The sequence below is a fragment of the Tachyglossus aculeatus genome, chromosome 2 (genome assembly GCF_015852505.1).
Source record: "Tachyglossus aculeatus isolate mTacAcu1 chromosome 2, mTacAcu1.pri, whole genome shotgun sequence".
In the NCBI taxonomy this organism is placed as follows: domain Eukaryota; kingdom Metazoa; phylum Chordata; class Mammalia; order Monotremata; family Tachyglossidae; genus Tachyglossus; species Tachyglossus aculeatus.
The window spans coordinates 55494475-55517498 of NC_052067.1; the positions used below are offsets into that span (position 1 = coordinate 55494475).

Sequence of the window (23024 nt, forward strand, 5' to 3'; positions counted from 1 at the left end):
AGCGCCCAACAGATACCGCAGTTATCGTTATTAACTGTATCATTTATTTCATTTTTAGGTACAGATTCCGGGCTTGGAAAACTTGCATATGTTTGTCCCAGGCACTCTTGCTGAGAAGAAACATGTGATCTTGCAGCTCCTAAACGCGGCCGCCGGAAAGGACTGCTCGAAGGCCTTTGAAGAAGAAGCCATCGAGGCTTATTTACTCATGACCAAGCGCAGCGACAGAGACAGCAGGCTGGTGGTCTCCTGGAGCACGTGGGAAGAGCAGCCTGTGAAAATCGTGCCTCAGGTGGTAACCTTCGATACCCTCAGAAGTATGCAGGTGCGTTTTCCAATTCCACCGGTTTTTATGCCGTCGACTACATCTTCAGTTTTCTCTCCTGGAGCGTGGCTTCTCAGGATAGCGAGAATCATTCCGTCGGGAAAGAGCACAGGCCCGGGAGTTAGAGAACCTGGCTTCTCATCCTGGCCCCACCACCTGTCTGTTGCGTGACCTTGGTCAAGTCACTTCACGTCTCCGGGGCCTCCGTTCCCTCATCTGGAAAATGGGGCTTCAGACTGCGAGCCCTTCGGGTAACAATAATAATGACGGCATCTGTTAGCGCTTATTACGTGCAAAGCCCTGTTCTAAGAGCTGGGGAGGGTACAAGGTGATCGGATTGTCCCACGTGGGGCTCACGGTCTTAATCCCCATTTTACAGATGAGGTAGCTGGGGCCCAGAGAGGTTAAGTGACTTGCCCAAAGTCACACAGCTAGGTGGCGGAGCCGGGATTAGAACCCATGACCTCTGAGTCCCAAGCCCGGGCTCTTTCCACTGAGCCACGCTGTGGGACGTGGACTGTGTCTGACCCGATTAGCTTGTATCTGCCCCAGTGTTTACTACAGTGCCTGGCCCATAGTAAGTACTTAACAAAGACCATTAAAAAGAAATGATTTGTTAGTGTATAAATTGTACTCTGCATTGTGTAATTTGTGAAAGCATAATTGTTTTTGACAAAGGTTTTTGAGCATAAAGTGCATTTTTAAATATGTGACACCCTTGTTTAGCCCAGTTTCTTAGAACCTGAATGGCTTCACCTTCCATGGTTTGTGTTTTTTTACCCCCAAATATAGAAAGTGCAGGCTGTGTGGCTAGCGGATCATGAATAGAGGAGTGAAGGTAGTGCAAGCTGGCCTCCGAATCATGGTGATTTCTTCCCAAACAGTGCAGGTTACCTGCCCCTTAGTAAGTACTTAACAAAGACCATTAGAAAGAAATGATTTGTTAGCGTATAAAGTGTACTCTCTGCATTGTGTAATTTGTGAAAGCATAGTTGTTTCTGACAAAGGGTTTTGAGCATAAAGTACGTTCTTAAATATGTGACAACCTTGTTTAGTCCAGTTTCTTAGAACCTGAATGGCTTCACCTTCCATGGTTTGTGGTTTTTGACCCCCAAATTTAGAAAGTTCAGGCTGTGTGGCTAGCAGGTCATGAATAGAGGAGTGAAGGTAGTGCAAGCTGGCCTCCGAATCGTGGTGATTTCTTCCCAAACAGTGCAGGTTACCTGGCCCATAGTAAGTACTTAACAAAGACCATTTAAAAAAAATGATTTGTTAGCGTATAAATTGTACTCTCTGCATTGTGTAATTTGTGAAAGCATAGTTGTTTTTGACAAAGGGTTTTGTGCATAAAGTACGTTCTTAAATATGTGACACCCTTGTTTAGTCCAGTTTCTTAGAACCTGAATGGCTTCACCTTCCATGGTTTTTTTTTTTTTACCCCCAAATTTAGAAAGTGCAGGCTGTGTGGCTAGCAGATCACGAATAGAGGAGTGAAGGTAGTGCAAGCTGGCCTCCGAATCATGGTGATTTCTTCCCAAACAGTGCAGGTTTAGTTTCCCAGAGGAATGATTTTGATTGTGAACTATCTCTGCATCATCTCTAAAATTAGCAGCAGTTTCCCAGTTTTTTTTTCTTCCAAGAAAAAGCAACGCAGGTGTTCATCGTGGCCAGGGAATGTGTCTACAGACTCTGTTGTATTGTTCTCTCCCAAGCGTTTAGTACAGTTCTCTGCATGCAGTAAGCGCTCAGTAGATAACCATGGATTGGTTGATGTGCTCAGCCCTGCCAGAAGCAACTGCACCGTCTGACCTGCTTAGGTGTGGTTTTTTGGCTCAGATCACCTGTGAAGCATAGTCACAAGTTGTGAGGGAGCGTTTCTGAGTATTATCAGGGGGCATCATCAGATGTTGGCCGAGTTTACCAGTCAAATGGAAGGGTCACAGTTTAGATGTTCCCAGCCTTTCCTGCTGTGCCATATTTAGCTTATTACGTATGTTGGTTTGTTTTTGTTTGATGTCTTTTGTTAGTATTTCCCCGCCTCCCCCAGAGATGTCTGCTAATTTGACACAGGATTATTTTAGGAAGCTTTGATTTTTCACCTGTCTGGGACAGATAGTTTAGAGCCCTGACTTTTCACAGCAGACATGAAGGTAGGAACAAAAACAACCAAAAGGATACCCCTCCCCTGACATTAATCACACCCCACCCTTATAAGTTGCTGTGCCTCACTGCCAGGCTATGTATGTGTGTATGTGTGTGTCTGAAAGGAAGGGGACTGCAACTTACCCCTTCTTTGACCATTTTACACCGTGTTCACAGATTTGCTTTTCTCTACCTTTTCTCCTGATGCCACTCATGCATAATGGGGATTGCTTTAAGTTGTCATGTTTGAAAAACATAGTAGTTAGTAGTTTATCGAGTAACTCCTGAGTAGAGTGCACTATACAAACCATCTGGGAGATGCAGCAGAAGACGACAAAGTCCTCCCTCACAATCCGTCGTTTCAGTCTGGTGGGGAAGACAGATGCTAAAATAACTTAGAGATAGAAGGACAGGGGGATAGGTACGTGAGTGTTAGTGCTTATCGGGGTATGTAAGATACATACATAAGTCCGACAGGAGGTTGTGAGTACACAAGTGCCAAAGTGGGGTAGTGTGGGGCTATTCGAAATTAACCAGGGAATTCTCACCTGCCAGAAAACACACTTTTAGAAGGGCTTTGACAATGGAGACGGCCGTGATCGGTTGGATTTTTAAATGGGGGAAGGTCCAGGTGGGGATCTGGATTTGGTTATGGCCAGTGAACGTGGAATGAAAAATATTGGAAATGATCATCAATCATCGCTATAAGTAGTAAGCTTTATTGCGAGATTGGTAGCCTCTTAGAGGCAGTTAAGGTGCTGGATTGGTTCCTGTTTTCAGAGGTTGGGGCATTTTCAGGACTTTAAGCACGCCGTGGACTTCACGGCTGTCATGAATTCATCATCTCCAAACAATTACCTGGGCTCAGCAGATTTGGAATAATATAATAGACCAATATAAACATCCTTCCATTTCTTCTTTAACAAGAGAAGCAGCGTGGCTCAGTGGAAAGAGCCCAGGCTTGGGAGTCAGAGGTCATGGGTTCTAATCCCAGCTCCACCGCTTGTCAGCCGTGTGACTTTGGGCAAGTCAGTTCACTTCTCTGTGCCTCAGTTCCCTCATCTGTAAAATGGGGATTAAGACTGTGAGCCCCACGTGGGATAACCTGATCACCTTATAGCCACCCCAGTGCTTAGAACAGTGCTTTTCACATAGTAAGCGCTTAACAAATGCCATCATTATTATTATTATTATGGGATATGAGTATACATTTTGAATAGAAGATTGTTGAAAAATTAGGGAGCATTCTTCTTATAAGGCACTTGTATCAACCTGTCCATCTCGTTAGAGCATGATGTGATAAAAGAAATGGTTGTGGTTGTGTTGTGTGGGTGACAGGTGTCAAGATTGGTGCACTAAAGCACAAGTTTTCCTTAATGTCACCCCCACATGAGAGGTAGCACTCCATAGAATTGACTATATGCACTCCTTAGCATCATTATAATAATAAAATTGGTTAACCCCTCGCTGTGTACCAAGCGCTGGGGTAATAATAATGTTGGTATTTGTTAAGCGCTTACTATGTGCAAAGCACTGTTTTAAGCGCTGGGTAGATACAAGATAGGTTGGACACAGTCCCTATCCCACGTGGGGCTCACCATCTTAATCCCAATTTACAGGTGAGGTAACCAAAATCCAGAGAAGTTAGGTGACTTGACCAAGGTCATACAGCAGACAAGCGGCGGCGCTGGGATTAGAACCCAGGTCCTCTGACTTTCCACTTGGCCGTGCCGCTCCATTACATACTTCGGAGGAAGTAGCTTCATGTTAATATGATTTTATGTGTGTACAGTTAAATCTGTGTCACGTGTATCTGTGTCCGTGTGTTTTGCTAGAGTCAGATGCTGCTGAGCGGCACATTTCCGCACGGCCCTCGTCCAAGATATGCTAAAGTGGGGCTGGGGATGACTTTCCTCTAGGGTCCATCGGGTTACAGAGAGGAGAGATCTTTTGGGAGCTGTGGGGTCAGTGGGAGTTTCCCACTGCATACTGAAATTCTTCCCCCTGCAAAACACCCCCACCATTTAAGGGGAAGCAGTGTGGCCAAGGAGAAAGAGCACGGGCTTGGGTGTCAGAAGACCTGGGTTCTCATCCCACTTCTACCACTTGCCTGCTCCGTGACCTTGGGCATGTCACTCAGTTCCTCTGTAATTCAGGTTCCGCACCTGCAAAGTGGGGATTCAATTCCTATTTTCCCTCCCTCTTGGACTGAGAATGCTTGGCGGGGCAGGGACAGCCCCCAGTCTAATTATCTTATACCTAACTCAGCACTTAATACAGTGCTTGACATATGGTGGTGCTTGTTAAGCCCTTACTATTTGTCAGACACTGTATTAAGCACACGGGTAGATCCAAGTTTATCGGGTTGGACACAATCCCTGTCCCACATGGGACTCACAGTCTCAATCCCAGTTTTACAGATGAGGTAACTGAGGCACAGATTAGTGAAGTGACTTGCCCAAGGTGACACACCAGACAAGTGGTGGAACGGAGATTAGAACCCATGACCTTCTGAATCCCAGGGCCGTGCTATAGCCCTTACGCCATGCTGCTTCTCATATGTTAGAACTTAACCAATATTATAATAATAATAACACTAGTAATTAAGTACAGCTCCTGTTGCTGAGAAAGAGAGTCCTTGGGCCCTCCAGGGTAGAAATCCAGGCTAGGTTGACAGGGACGTTCCGGCTGAACTTCCATGTGGGAATAGTTTTTGGCAGTACTGTGACTTAGGAATTGTGGGACAGAAAAAAGCGCTCGTGCACAGAAAAAGACCCTTCCTCACCCCCAAAAATATGCGTAATAATAGTATTAGGTAAAGCGCTTACTGTGTGCCAAGCGCCGTTCGAAGCACTGGGGTGGATCTAAGCAAATCGGGGTGGACGCAGTCTCCGTCCCACCCCGGGGGGTCACAGTCTCAATCCCCATTTTACAGATGAGGCAACTCAAGGCACAGATAAGTGAAGTGACTTGCTCCAAGTCACACAGCAGGCAGGCGGCGGAGCCGGGATTAAAATGCAAACGTGCCCAATAAGCAGGCGTCTTGGGCAAACTTCATCTGTTCCCATGTACTTTTTATCATTTCCTTTGCTAGGTCGATAACCTTCTCTTAGTGGTTATGCAGTCCACTCGGCTCGTGAGCCAGAGGAAAGCTTTCCAAGAGGCGATTGAAGGGCTTGTCACACTGCATCAGGAACAGACTTCCAGCCAGCCGGTCATTGCCAAAGCTTTGCAGCAACTGAAGGTAAGTGATGAGCTAACCTGTTCTCCGTCTTATCCCTCCGTATTTCTAGAAATGGTGTTGTGGAAGAGTCAGCTTGGAGTTCCGGAGCCAGTCTTCAGTTCTTCGAACTCTCGCCCTGACCCGGATTCCGGCCATTCCGGAAGAGGGGGCCGCTTCGTGGTGGTTGCCTCTGGTCTCTAGAGTCTAAGCTCGTTGTGGGCAGGGAATGTGTCTGTTATATTGTAGCGTACTTTGTAGCGTAATAATAATAATGATGCCCACTGTTGGGTAGGGACTGTCTCTATATGTTGCCAATTTGTACTTCCCAAGTGCTTAGTACAGTGCTCTGCACATAGTAAGCGCTCAATAAATACGATTGATGATGATGATGGCATTTGTTAAGCACTTACTATGTGCAAAGCACTGTTCTAAGCGCTGGGGGGGATACAAGGTGATCAAGTTGTCCCGCATGGGGCTCACAGTCATCATCCCCATTTTACAGATGAGGGAACCGAGGCTCCGAGAAGTTAAGTGACTTGCCCAAGGTCACACAGCAGACACGTGGTGGAGCCGGGGTTCGAACCCATGACCTCTGGCTCCAAAGCCCGTGCTCTTTCCACTTTCCCCCTCGTCCCCCTCTCCATCCCCCCATCTTACCTCCTTCCCTTCCCCACAGCACCTGTATATATGTATATATGGTTGTACATATTTATTACTCTATTTATTGATTTATTTATTTATTTTACTTGTACATTTCTATCCTATTTATTTTATTTTGTTGGTATGTTTGGTTCTGTTCTCTGTCTCCCCCTTTTAGACTATGAGCCCACTGTTGGGTAAGGACTGTCTCTATGTGTTGCCAATTTGTACTTCCCAAGCGCTTAGTACAGTGCTCTGCACATAGTAAGCGCTCAATAAATACGATTGATTGATTGATTGATTGACTGAGCCACGCTGCTTAGCGTACTCTCCTAAGCGCTTAATACAGTACTTGGCACAAAGTAAGCGCTTGATCAATGCGATTGAATGTATGAATGAGTGAATGGCTTGTTCTTTTTAAAAATTTTTTTTGGAACTCCATTTTCCCAACTATAGAGTGAAGAATGCACTGTTTCCCCCTTATCGTTATTATGTTTATCATCATTATCATTATTAGTGTTGTTGTTGTATTTGTAAAGCTCTTATTATACGCCAGGCACCGTACTAAGCACTGGGGTTGGTACAAGCTAATATGTTGGACACAGTCCCTGTCCCACAGTCTTAATCCCCATTTTATAGATGAGGGAACTGAGGCCCAGAGAAGTGATGGGACTTGCCCAAGGTCACACAGAAGACAGGTGGCGGAATGGAATTCGAACCCAGGTTCTTCTGACTCCTGGGATCATGCTCTATCCGCTAACCAACGCTGCTTCACAGTGCTTTAAAGAAATGGTCAGTCATTCCTATTTATTGAGTGCTTACTGTGTGCAGAGTACTCCATTAAGTGCTTCTTAATGTAAATGCAAAGCAAATGCATTTACTGTCTTGTGCCCACAGCAAGACCATTGGGATTGTCCATCCGATATCCCCAAAGTTAAAATGAGGGAACCTAAATTGTAGTCGGCTGAAAGACAAGGTACAAGAACGAAAAGTTTTGGGGCGAAGCGACTCAACTCCTCCTCAGACCCTTCTCAACCTCTCATTTGTTCTGCTGTTAGAAAATCCCAACATTATAACTTATCCTCTAGACTGTAAACTCTTGGGCAGGGAATGTTTTACCATCTCTGTTTTATTGTATCCTCCCAAGTGCTCAGTAAATAGCGTGGATTGAGCGATTTGTAGTGCCCGGTGATCATTGTGGAGGTGCATTGGATGCTTCTTTTTAGATATAGTCAATCTTATTTACCGAGCGCTTAGTGGGTGCAGAGCACTGGATTCAGCGGTCGGGAGACTACAGTATATAACAGACACATTCCCTTTGGGTGCTTCTCTCGAGAATTATTTTGGTTTAGTTCATTAAGAGAATGCAGCCAAGAAGAATTACCGTTTACATCATTATGAATAATTTCGTTTTGATTAAATTGGAACCATAGGGACCGCCTGAACACACCAAAGGTAATCAGTCCATCATAGGGATTTATTGAGCATTTACTGTTTGCAGAGCATTACACTAAGCGCTAAGGAGAACACAAACAGAATAGGCAGACACGTTCCCCGACCTCAAGCTTATAGTCTGAAGGTAATAATCCTACATTTCTAGTAGGCTCATTTAGAGACCATTGAGTGTTAAAATGTTTGCACTGCTCTACCTTCACAATCTAGTATGAGTGCTAGAAATCAAATTTATAGGTTTCTCTGACATTTGGCCTTTGTTTTGCCACTTGTCTTGGAGTATAAGATTTCTAAATGCAGTGGGCATGGACTGTAGGATGGACTAGATGTGAAATAATTTAAAAAAGTGCTTGTCGAGATCTAAGGCAGGATACTGGGCTGAATGGACCACTAGTCTTAAACAGTATTGTCATCTTTTATGTTCTTATGTTCGTTTGTTGTGTGTGTTATTTCAACTGGCGATAATTATAATACGGGCTGTCGTGGGTTTGGGGTTTTTTTTTTTTTGTTTTAGAATGATGCCCTTCAGCTATGCAATAAAATCAACGATGCCATTGACAGAGTAGATCACATGTTCACCTCTGAATTTGATGCCGAAGTAGATGAATCGGAATCTGTCACTTTGCAGCAGTACATAAGAGAGGCCATGATTCAGGGATACAATTTTGGGTTTGAGGTAAGTGCACGGAAATAAGGGATCGTGCCATTGACCGAAGGAAGCAGCGTGGCTTTGTGGAAAGAGCACTGACTTGGGAGCCCTAATCTTGTCTCTGCCGCTTGTCTGCTGTGTGACCTTGAGCAAGTCACTCAACTTCTCTGTGCTTCAGTTACCTCATTTGTAAAACGGGTATTAAGACTGTGAGCCCCATGTAGAACAACCTGATTCCATTGTACTTACCCCAGAACTTGGAACAATGCCTGGCACATAGTAAGCACTTAACGAATACAGACTATCACTGTTGTTATTACTAATATTATCACCTCTGTCATTGCTTGCTTAGATCTGTAGGAGAAAAACCTAAGAATAATTTGGGCCAGGAACTCCGTAAGAGTACTTGTAAATTCTAATTTGGATTGATTACTTAGCTTTGAAACTGTCATTTTATGTAAAAGAACTTCCAGGCAAGCTGCATTACTTTCTCATTGAAGTCTCAGTTTAAAGGTTCTCTAGTCTGTAACTTGGTTATGGGCAGGGAACGGGTCTGTTAATTCAGCTGTATTATACTGTCCAAAGCCCTTAGTACAGTGCTCTGCACAGCATAAGCGCTCAATAAATGCCACTAATGGATTGATATTTTTCTGACTGTTACCTTTGTTTTTTGTGAGAATGGCCCTACATCGACATTTCACTGAACCAAATGTCTACTTCACTATTTATAAAGCTGCCCACCATGAAATAGCCAAGGTGGATTGCTCTAAGATTGTTCTATGTCAGTCACTCAATAAAAAGTATTTAGTGGGCTCTTACTCTGTGCAGAGCACCGTACTAAAGGTATGGGAGTGTACAATAAGTTAGGAAACACGATCCCTGCCCTCCAGAAGCTTAAAGTCTAGTAGGGGAGACAAGCACTAAAATGAATTACAAGTAGGGCAAAGCAACAGAGTGTAAATATATGTACGTAGGTGATACTGAGGGTATAGGTATAAATGGGAAGTGACATTATACCTTCTCACCCTATTTTGCACGCCCATTCAAGAATATACACCTTTTTAACTGAATTATTTACCGTGTTAGCACAAAATATATATGTAAATATATGTATGTAGGTGATACTGAGGGTATAGGTATAAATAGGAAGTGATATTATACCTTCTCACCCTATTTTGCACACCCATTCAAGAATATACACCTTTTTAACTGAATTATTTACCGTATTAGCACAAAATGTATATGTAAATATATGTATGTAGGTGATACTGAGGGTATAGGTATAAATAGGAAGTGGTATTATACCTTCTCACTCTATTTTGCACGTCCATTCAAGAATATACACCTTTTTAACTGAATTTTTTACCGTATTAGTACAAAAAACATATAGTATGATTAGCACATCTTTCTCCAGATTTCTCAGCATCCTTTCCATGAGGAAAATAGTTTTTCCTGTGAACTAGAGAAAATCAGTCAATCTAGTATACAGACTTGGCCTAGTGGACAGAGCCCGGACTTGGGAGACAGAAGGACCTGGGTTCTAATTCCGACTCCGCCACTTGTTTGCTGTGTGACCTGTGTCAGTTCACTTCTCTGTGCCTGTTACCTTGTTCTTCCCAAGCGCTTAGTACAGTGCTCTGCACACAGTAAGCGCTCAATAGATACGATTGAATGAATGAATATTACCCCGTTTTTCAAATGGGGGTTACAGATGTGGCCCCCATGTGGGACATGGGCAGTGTCCAACTTGATGCCCCAGCGCTTATAAGCATTATCCTTCTGTGCACACTTTTCTGTTGGTTCCTAGTAGATCCAATCTGGGAGCTTGAACAATAATAATAATAATAATTGTGGCATTCGTTAAGGGCTTACTGTGTGCCGGACGTTGTTGTAAGCACTGGGGTAGATACAAGATAAACGGGTTGGACACAGTCCCTGCCCCACGTAGGGCTCGCAGTCCTAATCCCCATTTCGCAGCTGAGGAGACTGAGGCCCAGAGAAATGAAGTGAGTTGCCCAAGGTCACACAAGCAGGCTAGTGGAAGAGCTGGGCTTAGAACCCACGTCTGTGCTCTGTCCCTTCGGCCACGCTGCTTCTAGGGAACTATCTAGGGAAAGCCGTTAGGTCGTGAACTACTTGAGGGCAGGATCTGTGTCTTTACTAAACTCCGTTGTACTCTTCCAAGTGTTTACTACATTGCTCGGCACCCGGGTGTTCACTGAATACCAGTCATTGATTAATTGAGAAGTAAAATAAAAAAAGCGCAGCCACCTCGGTCTTCTCTGAAGACGGGGTGGCGGAAAATGGGGGTCTGAAATCCCTCGTCGGTCTGTGTCCTGGAATGCGCGGAAGGTGAAATTCATAGACGAGATTGGAAAACACGATCCAGGTCTGCATGGGGCAGTCCCTCCTATCGTTAGCTTCGCAGGTAATGAATGCATCAAGCGCTTAGTACAGTGCTCTGCACACAGTAAGCGCTCAATAAATACTGTTGAATGAATGAATGAATATTTGGGTCAGAAACGAAATTTGCCACTGAAGTTCGTTTGCAGAAATAAGGGCGTCCTTGCACACTCGACCCATTGTTGTTGTTTTTGCAGCCGTATTTAAGGCCGCATAAATGGCATCAGCTGAATTTTAAATTGTGTTAATGAAAGCTTAATATTTATGCCTATAACCCCATCTGCCTCTCACGGGTCACGTTTCATCTTTAGGCCTAGTTCTGTACTTCACTGTTATAACACACCTTTCCTAAGGATAAAAAGCGTTTAAGGTTTCTAGTAAGTTTTAGGCTACTTGATCAGGAGCGGCTTTTGAAGGGGATTTTTAGGGGATTCTGGTCAAAAGGGTTTCGGTAAGTCTGAAACAATTTTTTTTTTTCTGCAGTACCATAAAGAAGTTGTTCGCATTATGTCCGGAGAAGTTAGATTGAAGATAGGAGATAAGTATATCAGCTTTGCCCGAAAGTGGATGAATTATGTGCTAACTAAATGCGAGAGTGGTCGAGGTACCAGACCCAGGTAATTGACCAAACTCGTTATCTTTTGTCCATAAATGCATAATACACGAATTACTCAGTTTCTGTGGATTATACAGATACTTATACGACCTTATCGGTATTCAGCATTCTGTCCTTTATGATGGATTCTACTTTATTGGAAATTTCTACAAGAAAAACATTGTAATCATTTCTAAAAGTAATACTTTTTAGCAGTTTCAAACTCAATTTGGGGCATTTGATGGCTTGATTCCATTTTGGAAACTAGACTTAAAAAAAAACCACTTTCATTAAGAGGCCACGTAATAAATCATATCGCTGCTCACATGTGCATTCCAAACAATTATTAAACACTTGTCACAGAAGTTTTTTTATACCAATCACTGGTTGCTAAGTCTTCTAGGATCTTAGCGTCGATCTGTGATAATACCTTGTGGAAGTATCACGCTATGCTCAGCTCAGCAAGACGTCACAATACCCGAAAACGCAAAGCAGCATGGCCTAGTGGAAAGCGCTTGGGCCTGTGAGTCAGAGGGCCGGAGTTCTAACTCCAGATCTGCCACATGCCTGCTGTATGACCTTGGACAAGTCACATAACTTTTCTGTGCCAGTTTCCTCAACTATAAAATGGGAAGTCAATGCCTGTCCTCCCACCTGCTTGAACTACGAGCCCCGTGTGGGACAGGACACTGTATCCAACCTGACAGTGCACGGCGCCCAGTAAGCACCGGACAAATACCATTTAAAAAAAATACATAAGCCAAAAAACTGGTTCGAGGAGCTGAAACTGGGAAACTGAAAGTAGAGAGGGCAGAAGAAAACGTTTTAGGGCACAGTAAATGGGGACTCCGTGCTGCATCTCAGCTGAAAACGGGGAGCCAGTGGCACACTGCCATTAAGAAAAGGGTGGCTTTTCTTATGCAAAAGATCAGAAAAACAGCAGCACCAGGTATTTCAGACATCAAATATCACAACTCAATGAGGGACAACCTTTTTGTGCACACATGAACTGTGGTTTCACCACACTGGCCTCTTCAGCTACACACACTCATAAGTGAATTTTACTCCCTGTGGCATCTTCAAATGGGGTGTGTGTGTGTGTGTGTGTGTGTGTAAAAAGTAGTTCATATATATCAAGGTGCTATAAAGATAAATCAGTTTTTATATATCCTCAAGCGAGAGTTTGTAGTTTAAAAACAGACACAGGATTGAAGGAAACTTTGAGAGATTTATAATTACCACCCCACTGCTTCTAGTCCTCTAGACTGTAAGCTCGTTGTGGGCAGGGATTCTGTCTGTTTATTGTTATAGTGTACTCTGTCAAGCGGTTAGTACAGTGCTGTGCACACAGTAAACTCTCAATTAATACAGTTAAATGAATGAATGGAAGGGTATCCCAATCCATCCTATGTCCAGAGAAGCAGATTTCACCCCGCCGTCAGCCGAACATGATACTTGCTCTTCCAGCCATCAAATTATTCATTCATTCATTCATTCAATCGTATTTATTGAGCGCTTACTTTGTCAGAGCACTGTACTAAGCGCTTGGGAAGTACCAGTTGGCAACATATAGAGACGTTCCCTACCCAACAGCGGGTTCACAGTCTAGAAGACTGTTCTAAGTGCTGGGGAGGTTACAAGGTGATCAGGTTGTCCCACGGGGGGCTCACCGTCTTAATCCCCATTTTCCAGATGAGGTAACTGAGGCACAGAGAAGTGAAGTGACTTGCCCAAAGTCACACAGCTGACTAGTGGCAGAGCCGGCATTCGAACCCATGACCTCTGACTCCAAAGCCCGGGCTTTTTCCACGGAGCCAAGCTGCTTCCAACTGTTCAATTCAAGTCTCTCCTGCTGTAACTCCCTTATATAAGTCTCAGAACACCCAAGTACTTTTGTATGTTTGATATCATTTTTTTCTCCAGAGAATCTTAGGGAGAGAAGGGAGAGGGCGTGTGAAGTAATCCCTAAATTACAGATGAGGAAATCCAGTTCAAAGAGATCATGTGAGCTGTCCAGGTATTTTGAACGTTGGCACTTCCTTACCTCATCCTCAACACTAAAGGGAATGGCTAATTAAATAATTATATCTCACTCATGTAGTTATTGAATTAGCCATCCTCCCTTATAACTTAAAGTAATAATGCTAAATAAGTTTTGAGATCATATGAGTAGGTGACATTTGTTCGGTTGTGCCATGCTTCCAATACTGTACCAAGTTTGATATTCCCATGAAATTCTAATGTGGTTTATCTGTGATTTTCCTCATTTGACAGATGGGCAATTCAAGGTTTTGATTTCCTTCAAGCAATTGAACCAGCTTTTATTTCAGCTCTGCCAGAAGATGACTTCTTGGTATGAAACTTACCTTTATGAACAAATTTCTAGTGGCAGTGGGTGCAGTGTTTAACCCATGCTATCTGAGTATTTTGTGTATTACCCCAACTTTTAACATCAGCTTTTGTTGTCCTTTTAACAGAATTAAGCTAACTCTCAATGGCTCTTAAAATAGGGCAAAAGTAAATTAGAATTTCGCTGTTAATTTTGCCAGTATGGTAACTGGATAACTCATGGAATTGGGGATAAAATGTCTCTCGCTTCTGAGACTGCCATCTAAAGCCTAATCTTGATAGATAGGTACTAAAGTATTGCAGAATCGAAACCGCAGCGCGGTTTTGTTCACTGGATTTTGAAGAGGCCAAGAACTAACCGGACCCAGTTGAATTTAGAGTACATTTCTAAGTGTGACTTTATTCTTCTGTCCACAAAATACCACAATTAAAGTTCGCCAAATCAGGTCCAGCGAACACCAGGTTGTGACTAGGTCAGGTTGGTATGAACAGGCCGCCCCTGACGCTGGGGTGGAAGTAAATAATAAATAAACGTTTTTTCTGATGTTCCGGAAAATTAAAATGAATAAAATGTAACAGTGGTGGGGCTGCCTACTTAAGGTTCAGACAAATGGATCATTGCATTTGTAATTACTTGAATTTTTAAAAAAGGATTTCTATAGGCGTATTTATTTTCCCCAAAGAACATACCCATTTTTCAGACTGTAAGCTTGTTATGGGCAGGGAACGTGCCTGCTACTTCTAGTGTATTGTACTCTCCCAAGCACTTAGTACAGTGCTCTGCACATGGTAAGTGCTCCATAAATACCATTAATTGATTGATAAGACAAAAAGTGTACTCCCAAATGAAATGAAACTCAAAAATGTTCCCTAGTTGGGGATTGCATGCTCCCTTTAAATGGATTTCAAATGTAGTTCTAATATTTTTTATCAAAAATATTTCCTATTTCAGACTGCATGCATCACATTTAAAAAATAAGGTTTCACTTCCCCTAGCGTGATCTGAAATTTAATAGTAAAGTGGTATTGAAAGTTGAGTAAATTAACTTTTATCTAATACCTTGACAGCAGTTATACATTTCTCTGAGGGTTATGGAGCTATTTTAAGCATTAGAGGGACTTTTATAAGCTAACTAAGACATCTTAAGGACCAATTTTGGAAGAATTTTTTTTTTACTCAGTGCCATTTGACTTGTTAAAAGACAAAATATTCTCTGACTTCTCTGCCCCCTTTATTCTTTAATTCCTAGAGTTTACAAGCTTTGATGAATGAATGTATCGGGCATGTAATAGGAAAGCCTCACAGTCCTGTCACAGGTTTGTACTTTGGTAAGACAGCAGTTTCTAGCATTTCTTTTGGAACGCTTGGTTTAAATTGAATAAATCTGAGAATTCGCCCTGTCACCATTTGCTTTCAAACACCCAAGTGAGCCAAAGTTAGTGGCGTGCATTCAGAATTCCCGGGAAAACACAATGATCACTGGCAAGCCTGTCAGTGATTGCGTGTCTTATGGTTGTAATAAAAACATATGGGGTAGTTCCATAATCCAGACAGCCAAACTCATCAGGACAAGTTGCTAAGGACATATTAACTTTTAATTGTATCTGGACTTCTTTAACGTCATGTGAGATTGAAAACCTGTTTACCAAATAGTTAAGTACAGACATTGGGGTGTTTTACGATGAGTAAACTCTGCTTTCATTATTGTGTTTTTCTGTTACATTTTTATTATATTATATTTTGTATCCTTGTAGGAAACTTCTCTGGTGATGTCTGGTGCAGTATTTTCTAGCATGTTTGTTGAGCCCCAGATAACCAAGCTTCTCCATTTTCTCCAGATCCGTTTTTCTGTGCCCTTTCTCTCACTACTCTTGCCTTTTTAACTTTTTTTCACTCAGCATTTGTCTCGTGGGAATGTTGGCAATCCAGAGACAGTACAGCCGTGCTTTCTCCCTCTAACCCGACTGCATGGGCTGTTTGTCGTCAGGAGTTTATACCCGTCTCAGGTGGTTCAGAACACTTCCAAGTTGTCCATTTTGCTCTTTTCTGATAAAAGCAGGGCAGTGTCCAGGTTTGGAGTGGGAGTTGGACAGGTGCTGTGTGGGAGAGAATAGGAAAACAAATTAAGAGCCAAGGAAGGGGCATAAAACGTAATAATGGTAACCTGCGGGAAAAGCAACTGGAAAAAATATGAATCTGGGTTCTTTGGGGGAGTAATGAACTGCTGGAGAAACTGCCATTATTCATTACATGTCATTGATACATCTGCTCCTCTCCTGTAATTGAAATGGACGAGGACAAACAAAAAGCAGCACGGAGTCCACTCGGGAGTTCTAACCGGACGTGGTATTGTCCTTCCTCCCACTGTGTAGTCATAATAATGGCATTTTTTAAGCGCTTACTATGTGCAAAGCACTGTTCTAAGCGCTGGGGAGGATGCAAGGTGATCAGGTTGTCCCTTGCGGGGCTCACAGTCTTAATCCTCATATTACAGATTAGGTAACTGAGGTACAGAGAGGTTAAGCGACTTGCCCAAAGTTACACAGCTGACAGTTTGCGGAGCCGGGATTCGAACCCGTGACCTCTGACTCCCAAGCCTGTGCTCTTTCCGCTGAGCCGCGCTGCTTCCCTACCCACCTTCTGTCTGGGATGGGAATAATAATAATAATAATAAAAGTAATGGTATTTGTTAAGCGCTTACTATGTGCCAGGCAAATTGGGTTGGCTCCCAGTCTCAATCCCCATTTTACAGCTGAGGTAACAGAGGTAAAGTGAAGTGACTTGCTCAAGGTCACACAGCAGACAAGTGGCGAAGTTAACCCTCTAACCCCCAGGCCCGTGCTCTATCCGCCAAGCCTTGCCGCTTCTCTAAATCGGGAGAACTGGAGGACTTAATGTTAAGACCGTGGCAGAGCTAAGCTTCAGATTAGACCAGAGCACTGGGTGGGTCCTTAGAGGAGCTCTCAGGTTTGGTTTTCCTGTCGATTATTCCGGCACTGACATTTCAGTCCCCATCCCAGGAGACATCTGGCTTCCCTCCTTGTACGCGATGCCCCCCTGAACTTGGCGGGAGGCACGCTGTAGTTTCTGCTACGATATTTGTAAAATCTCACCCCTCTTAGGTGCTCATTGACTACAGCTTTGTCATCTATCACTCACTTGGTATTTGTTAAGCGCTTGGTGTCGGTCAAGCACTGTTCCGATCACTGGGGCGGATAAAAGCTAATCAGTCACAATTTCCGGTCATTGTTTTAATAACTGGTGCATAAATTCAGTGGTCACCTCTTTAGTTTTTAACTAAATCTCCGTGTTATGAAGACCAAGTGCTTCAGAGCCGTGACACTGAATGTTTTCATTAAATGTTGAATTTAGGTTACTGTCTTAAAAATAGGGCATGGCATTTCCTTCAGCATGGTTTGTTCTTCCCAGTTGTTAGTGATTTTCTTTGATATTTACCCATTAAAATGTCAGCAGTAATCAGTTTCTCACATTGTCATCGAGTATTTGCGAATGTTGAAGACCACCTGTAAGTGAATTATTGGCCCTTCGAGGGGAACAAATAAGCTATAAGTATTCTGTAATCGTCACCAAAATGATCGCTATAGAGAAATGATAGTCTAGTCAGCAATGGTGTATTTACATATGCTATAATCCAATATTTTAAAAGACATTTTGGACTACAGTAATTCACTTAGGTGGAAAGCTTTGTGGGCTCAGTGGAATTTCAGTAAGTCTCCAAAGTGACATCTTCTCTGAGGTTTGAATTTGCCTGATTCCTGTCTGCTAAAAGCTTAGCCGTATCGCAATCTTAGTAGGCTTATCGTAATTTTGGGACCTGATCGAAAGAAATTCCGATCGGATAATTCTCCCCCTGACCTTCTGAACCAATTTCCACATGTTGCCTTTTCACCCCGCCAGCTCTTCATCGGAACAGCCCCCGACCTATGAAGGTTCCCCGATGCCACAGTGACCCTCCAAACCCCCACCTGATCATCCCAAACCCTGAAGGTTTCAGGTATTCAGTGCCCATCCAATGTTTGCAATCCGTGTATTTCCAACGCACGCCGGGTGACGCTTCCGGATGTTGTTGGCCGCTCTACTCTGAGAAAGAACCATTTTCCTCATGTTCTCGCTTTTGCTTTTTATCTCTGAAAAGGCATCGTTGCTGTTATTATCCTAGAGTATTAACACATTAATTTAAGAGTGAGAAAGTTGGCCTATTTTTTATTTTAGATGCATAGCAACTGGCTTCTTAAGATGATGGCCTCTCCATTTTTTTAGCGCACAACTTTTGGCTGCTACGAGCTTTCTACCTTTAAAGTAATTCTTTCTTTTTCCTTCTTTGAAAAATCACCTCGGCAAAGAGACTCTGTTTATCTACACAGGAAAAGCTTTGTTCTCTGGCCTGCTAAGGGGTTGTCAGAGTCCAGGGAGGCTCAAATTCCAGTTAAATAAGAGTCAAGGCTAAAGTGAGGAGACTTAACATGGTGGCCCTAACGGTTGGGTGAATCCCAGCCTCACATTCATTAAGAAATTCCTTTGTAGAAACCAATAATCAAATCTGGGGTGGGCTTAATCAGGTTATCGAGGGGCTAGAGTCCCTAGAAATCTCACAGCACGGGATCTGTTAGAGAGAGCCGTGCTAGCCCTCACTGGGTGAGTATATGCCAAAGCCTCCCTTCTCTTGCCACTTGTGTGGGGTTGAAAATGTTCCAGTAATACCTCCTGCGTTGCGAGGAATCAATTGGTCGCGTTGGCTTTAGGATTAAATTCTGCCTTTTATGCCACTGAGGTTGATGTACGATGATTATCTCAGACACAGTCCCTGTCCCGCCTGGAGATCATGGTCTTATGGAGAGTATCAGAAAAGCTGGTTATTAGTCTGTCCTGTGGTTAAATGGCCAGAAAGCACAGCTTTTACTGTTGCTCAAAATTCTTTTGAACATCCTGGCTGTTCAGTACAAGACTGAAACAGTCAACTGGATTGATCACTGTTCCTGTGTTAGTTTTTCGCATGGCTTATATCATAAAGATCCTTCGTCTGAGTGAGCTTAGGAAAGATGGCAGATGGCACCTGGTGCTTTGATGTACTTGAATGTGGTGGCATTTCTGCAGCTTTAGAAATGAGATTCTTTTTGACAATGGCTTATTACTTTTTAAATAGTTTAGATCCGGTTTCACACAACCTTCGGCAGGGAAATAATTTTACCAGAGCTTTAAACAAGCTTCGGTATGAATTTCCAATTTGGGGCATTTTTTTTCTTGCCACCTCTTTGTAAAAGAGTCTTTGGGAGCCCAGACCAAAACAGTCTTGTTCAAAAGGAGAATGAGAGTTTTTTGGCTTTTTTCTAATGGTATTTATTAAGCGCTTACTCTGTGTAAAGCCCTGTTCGAAGCACTGGGGTAAATAGAGGTTGATCAGGTCAGACACAGTCCCTGCCCCACACGGGGCTCGTGGACTAAGTGAGGGCCATTTTACAGTTGAGGAAACTGAAGCACAGAGAAGTTAAATGACCTGCCCAGGGTCACACAGCAGGCAGTTGGCAAGAGCCAGGATTAGAACACAGGTCCCCTTTGCACTAGACTAAGCTGTTTCCCTAATAGGAGTCTTTTTGTTCGTTTTTTTTTTTAAAGAAAAAAAAAAGATACACCCTCCCTTTGAAATTAAAAGCCAGAAAGAAGCCCCAGTCGAGAACCCATCCCTTCTGTCCCAGTGTGTCTCCTAAAGTTTTTCTTCTCATCGCAGCACTCGGAGTGTCCCTTGTGACCTGCGGAACCCTTACAGCGCTGCCGCCAGTCGCCCCGTCCTCACTGGTTGCGACTCACCTCAGCCCAAACCCGTCAGCGGCGCAAATGATACCAGGTAGTTCCTCTCCATCGCGCAGCGGTGTAAAGGAGGCTGCCCACAGTCGCCTCCGATCGCTCCTTGAAGGCTGTTGAAAGAAGCGGGGTTCTGCCCGTCTATCCCCTGACCAACCTGGGGCCGACCCCGTAACAGAGCACTGGACGGAATTGCTCAGAGAGTCCCCAAGAGAGTGGAAGCTTCCTGAGGGAAGGAAACGGGTCACATCTTTCCTCCGTACTGCCCAAGTGCCTCATCCGGTGTTAGTGTATTTACCACAGTAAAAGCGAAAGACATAGTAAGAATGATGGCATGTTTTAAGCGCTTACTATGTGCCAGGCACTGTACTAAGCCCTTAGTGCTTTTGGGTTTTTATTTGCATTTGTTAAGCGCTCGCTATGTGCAAAGCACTGTTCTAGGCTCTGGGGGGGGATACAAGGTGATCAGGTTTGTCCACATGGGGCCCACGGTCCTGATCCCCATTTTACAGATGAGGTTACTGAGGCTCAGAGAAGTTAAGTGACTTACCCAAGGTCACACAGCAGACAGGTGGTGGAGCCGGGATGCGAACCCATGACCTCTGACTCCAAAGCCCGTGCTCTTTCCAGTGAGCCCCGCTGCTGCCAAGCAAATGGGGTTGGACACCGTCTCTGTCCCACATGGGGCTCACAGTCAGAATCCCCATTTTACAGATGAGGGAACTGAGGCCCGGGGAAGTGAAGTGACTTGGCCGAGGTCACCCAAACAGACAAGTGGCGGAGCCGGGATTAGAACCCAGGACCTTCTGACTCTCAGACCCGTGCTCTATCCACTGCGCCACGCTACTTCTCGTCTTCCTTGCCCTCAAGCAGCTCCCAATCCGCTGGAGGAGCCAGCACCTGGGCTTTGTTGTCCAGTCACAAAGAAAGGGCCAGGTGCTGGATTGCGACGTTCATCGTCATCAATAGCATTTGTCAAGTGATTTTTGTAAGCAGAAGGCTGTACTGGATGCCTTCTGCGTTCAGAACATGCCAAAGAAGTTGCTGTAGCCGTCCCCCGATCCCTAATGTATTTTAATGTCTGTGTGTCCCTGTAGCTCCTCATGGTCAGGGATTTTGTCGGCCAATTCTGTTCTATCAATCAGTGGTACTTATTGAGTGCTTATTGTATGCAGAGCACTGTTCAGAGCACTTGGGAGAGTACATTGTGAACCCTGGCCTCCCCCTGACTTTCCCATCACTGTAGACTGCACCACCATCCTTCCTGTCTCACAAGCCCGTAACCTTAGCATTATCCTTTGCTCTCTCATTCAATCCATCACTACATCCCGTCGGTCTCACCTTCACAACAGTGCTTTCTTCTCCTTTCCAAACTGCTCTCACGTTAATATAATCGCTCATCCTGTCCCACCTGGATTACCTCATCAGGCTCCTTGCTGATCTCCCAGCCTCCTGCTTTTCCCCAGTCCAGTCCATACTTCAGCCTGCTGCCCAGATGACTTTTCTACAAAAACATTCAGGACGTGTCACCCCACTCCTCAAAAAACTCCAGTGGTAGCCCATCCACCTCCGCACGAAACAAAAACTCCTCACCATTGGCTCTAAATCAATCAATCAATCGTATTTATTGAGCGCTTACTGGGTGCAGAGCACTGTACTAAGCACTTGGGAAGTACAAGTTGGCAACAATAAAGCAGTCCATCACCTTGCCCCCTCCTACCTCACCTCACTACACTCCTACTACAACCCAGGCCGCACACTTTGCATCTCGAATGCTAGCTTTCTCTCTGTGCCCCGATCTCACCTATCTCACCACCGACCTCTCACCCTCCTCCTTCCTCTGGCCTGGCACGCCCTCCCAAATCCAACAAACAATTACTCTCCCCCCCCTTCAAAGCCTTAATGAAGGCACAGCTCCTTGGGGAAGCCTTCTCTGAGTAAGCCCCCACCCCGCTTTCCTTTCCCACTCCCTTCTGCATCACCCTGACTTGCTTCCTTTATTCTTCCCCCCCCTCCCAACTTCACATCACTTATGTACATATCTGCAATTTATTCATTTATATCCATGTCTGTCTCTCCTCCCCAGACTATAAGCTCTTTGTGGGCAGGGAACGTGTCTGTTCATTGTTGTATTGTACTCTTCCAAACGCTGAAAAGAGCGCTCTGCACACGGTAAGCACTCAGTAAATACGATTAAAGGAATGAATATTGCAGAGCTGGCAGGTAGGTTCTCTGCCCACAGTGAGCAGTATGCCAGAAGTGATAGACACAATGTCTCCCTTCAGTGGGCTTACAGTCTCTTACTTAGCGCCATACCAAGCACTTAATACAATCCTCTGCACACAGCAAGTGCTCGAAAAATATCATCGATGTATCAATAAAAGCTAGTGGCGCAGTGCTTGCCAAGGCAACACAGATCACAAACCCACGTTTGGACCAAAATAATAATTGTGGTATTTGGTAAGCGTTTACTATATGCCAGGCACTGAATAGAGGTTTAACGGGTTGGCCCCTGTCCCACATGGGGCTCAGTCTCAATCCCAGTTTTACAGATGCGATAACTGCCACCTGTCTGCTGTGTGACCTTGGACCAGTCACTTCACTTGTGCCTCCGAGCCGGGATTAGAACCTCTGACCCTCTTGGCTCTATCCACTAGACCATGCTGCTTCCAAAAGAGTTAGAAGTGTCTGCTCCAAGTCCCAAATGTTCAGGCTTGGGATGGGTCCCCTGGCAGCTGGATTCGGGAGTTATTTGTGAGCAATTGACAGAAGAGAGTGGAGCACAAATGGATCTTCACCAAAGCTCTCGCAGGACTCCATAAAACCCACTGGCGAGTGTTGGAGGCTACAGTTTCTTTTGCAGCAGCATAATCGGGTTTCATTTGCTGTGTTTCGGCTTCTGGTTGGATGAGTGCAACCGTGACATGTTAGCTAAAGGAGAGAGAGTGTGCCACAGTCAATAATAACAATAGTAAAATAATAATGGTATTTGTTAAGGTCTTACTATGTGCCAAGCACTGTTCAAAGTCTGAGGTGGACAGGAGGTAGTCAGGTTGGACACAGTCCCTGCCCCACATAGGGCTCACATTCTTAATCCCCATTTTACAGATGAGGTAACCGAGGCACAGAGAAGTTAAATGACTTGGCCAAGATCACACAGCAAACGTACGGCAGGGCTGGGATTGGAACCCAGGTCCTTCTGAGTCCTAGGCCCGTGCTCTAGCAAGCAGTTTTCAGAGCCAGGAAATTCTAGGTCAGTGGACTCCCAGTCCTGTGCTCTTCCCCCTAGGCCACACTGCTCCTCTAGCACAGACTCACAACAGGTTAAACGTTGGTGTCCGTGGCTGTGTCTTGACTGAAACACGTGGCTTGGGGGAGATTGATTGTGACTTCTGAATTTTGAGGTCAGAAGGGCGGAGAGGCATG

At 44.3% G+C, this 23024-nt stretch overlaps 1 protein-coding gene across 7 annotated transcripts in view; it reads left to right on the forward strand.

Annotated features, from left to right (window-relative positions):
* Positions 1-23024, forward strand: part of MAP3K4 (mitogen-activated protein kinase kinase kinase 4) — a 171161-nt gene that overhangs the window by 122416 nt on the left and 25721 nt on the right. For 4 of the 7 annotated variants that reach the window (XR_005448619.1, XM_038742010.1, XM_038742055.1 and 1 more), the window contains exons 10-17: positions 59-325; positions 5562-5711; positions 8296-8457; positions 11317-11450; positions 13703-13781; positions 15028-15106; positions 17697-17793; positions 19525-19641. Coding sequence is in view for 6 of the 7 variants with exons in the window: in XM_038742010.1 (XP_038597938.1) it covers positions 59-325; positions 5562-5711; positions 8296-8457; positions 11317-11450; positions 13703-13781; positions 15028-15106; positions 17697-17793; positions 19525-19641 (1085 nt within the window). In the remaining variant the exon portion in view is untranslated. The remainder of the gene's footprint in view (positions 1-58; positions 326-5561; positions 5712-8295; positions 8458-11316; positions 11451-13702; positions 13782-15027; positions 15107-17696; positions 17794-19524; positions 19642-23024) is intronic. The other 3 variants (XM_038742020.1, XM_038742029.1, XM_038742036.1) reach the window with 3 other exon arrangements.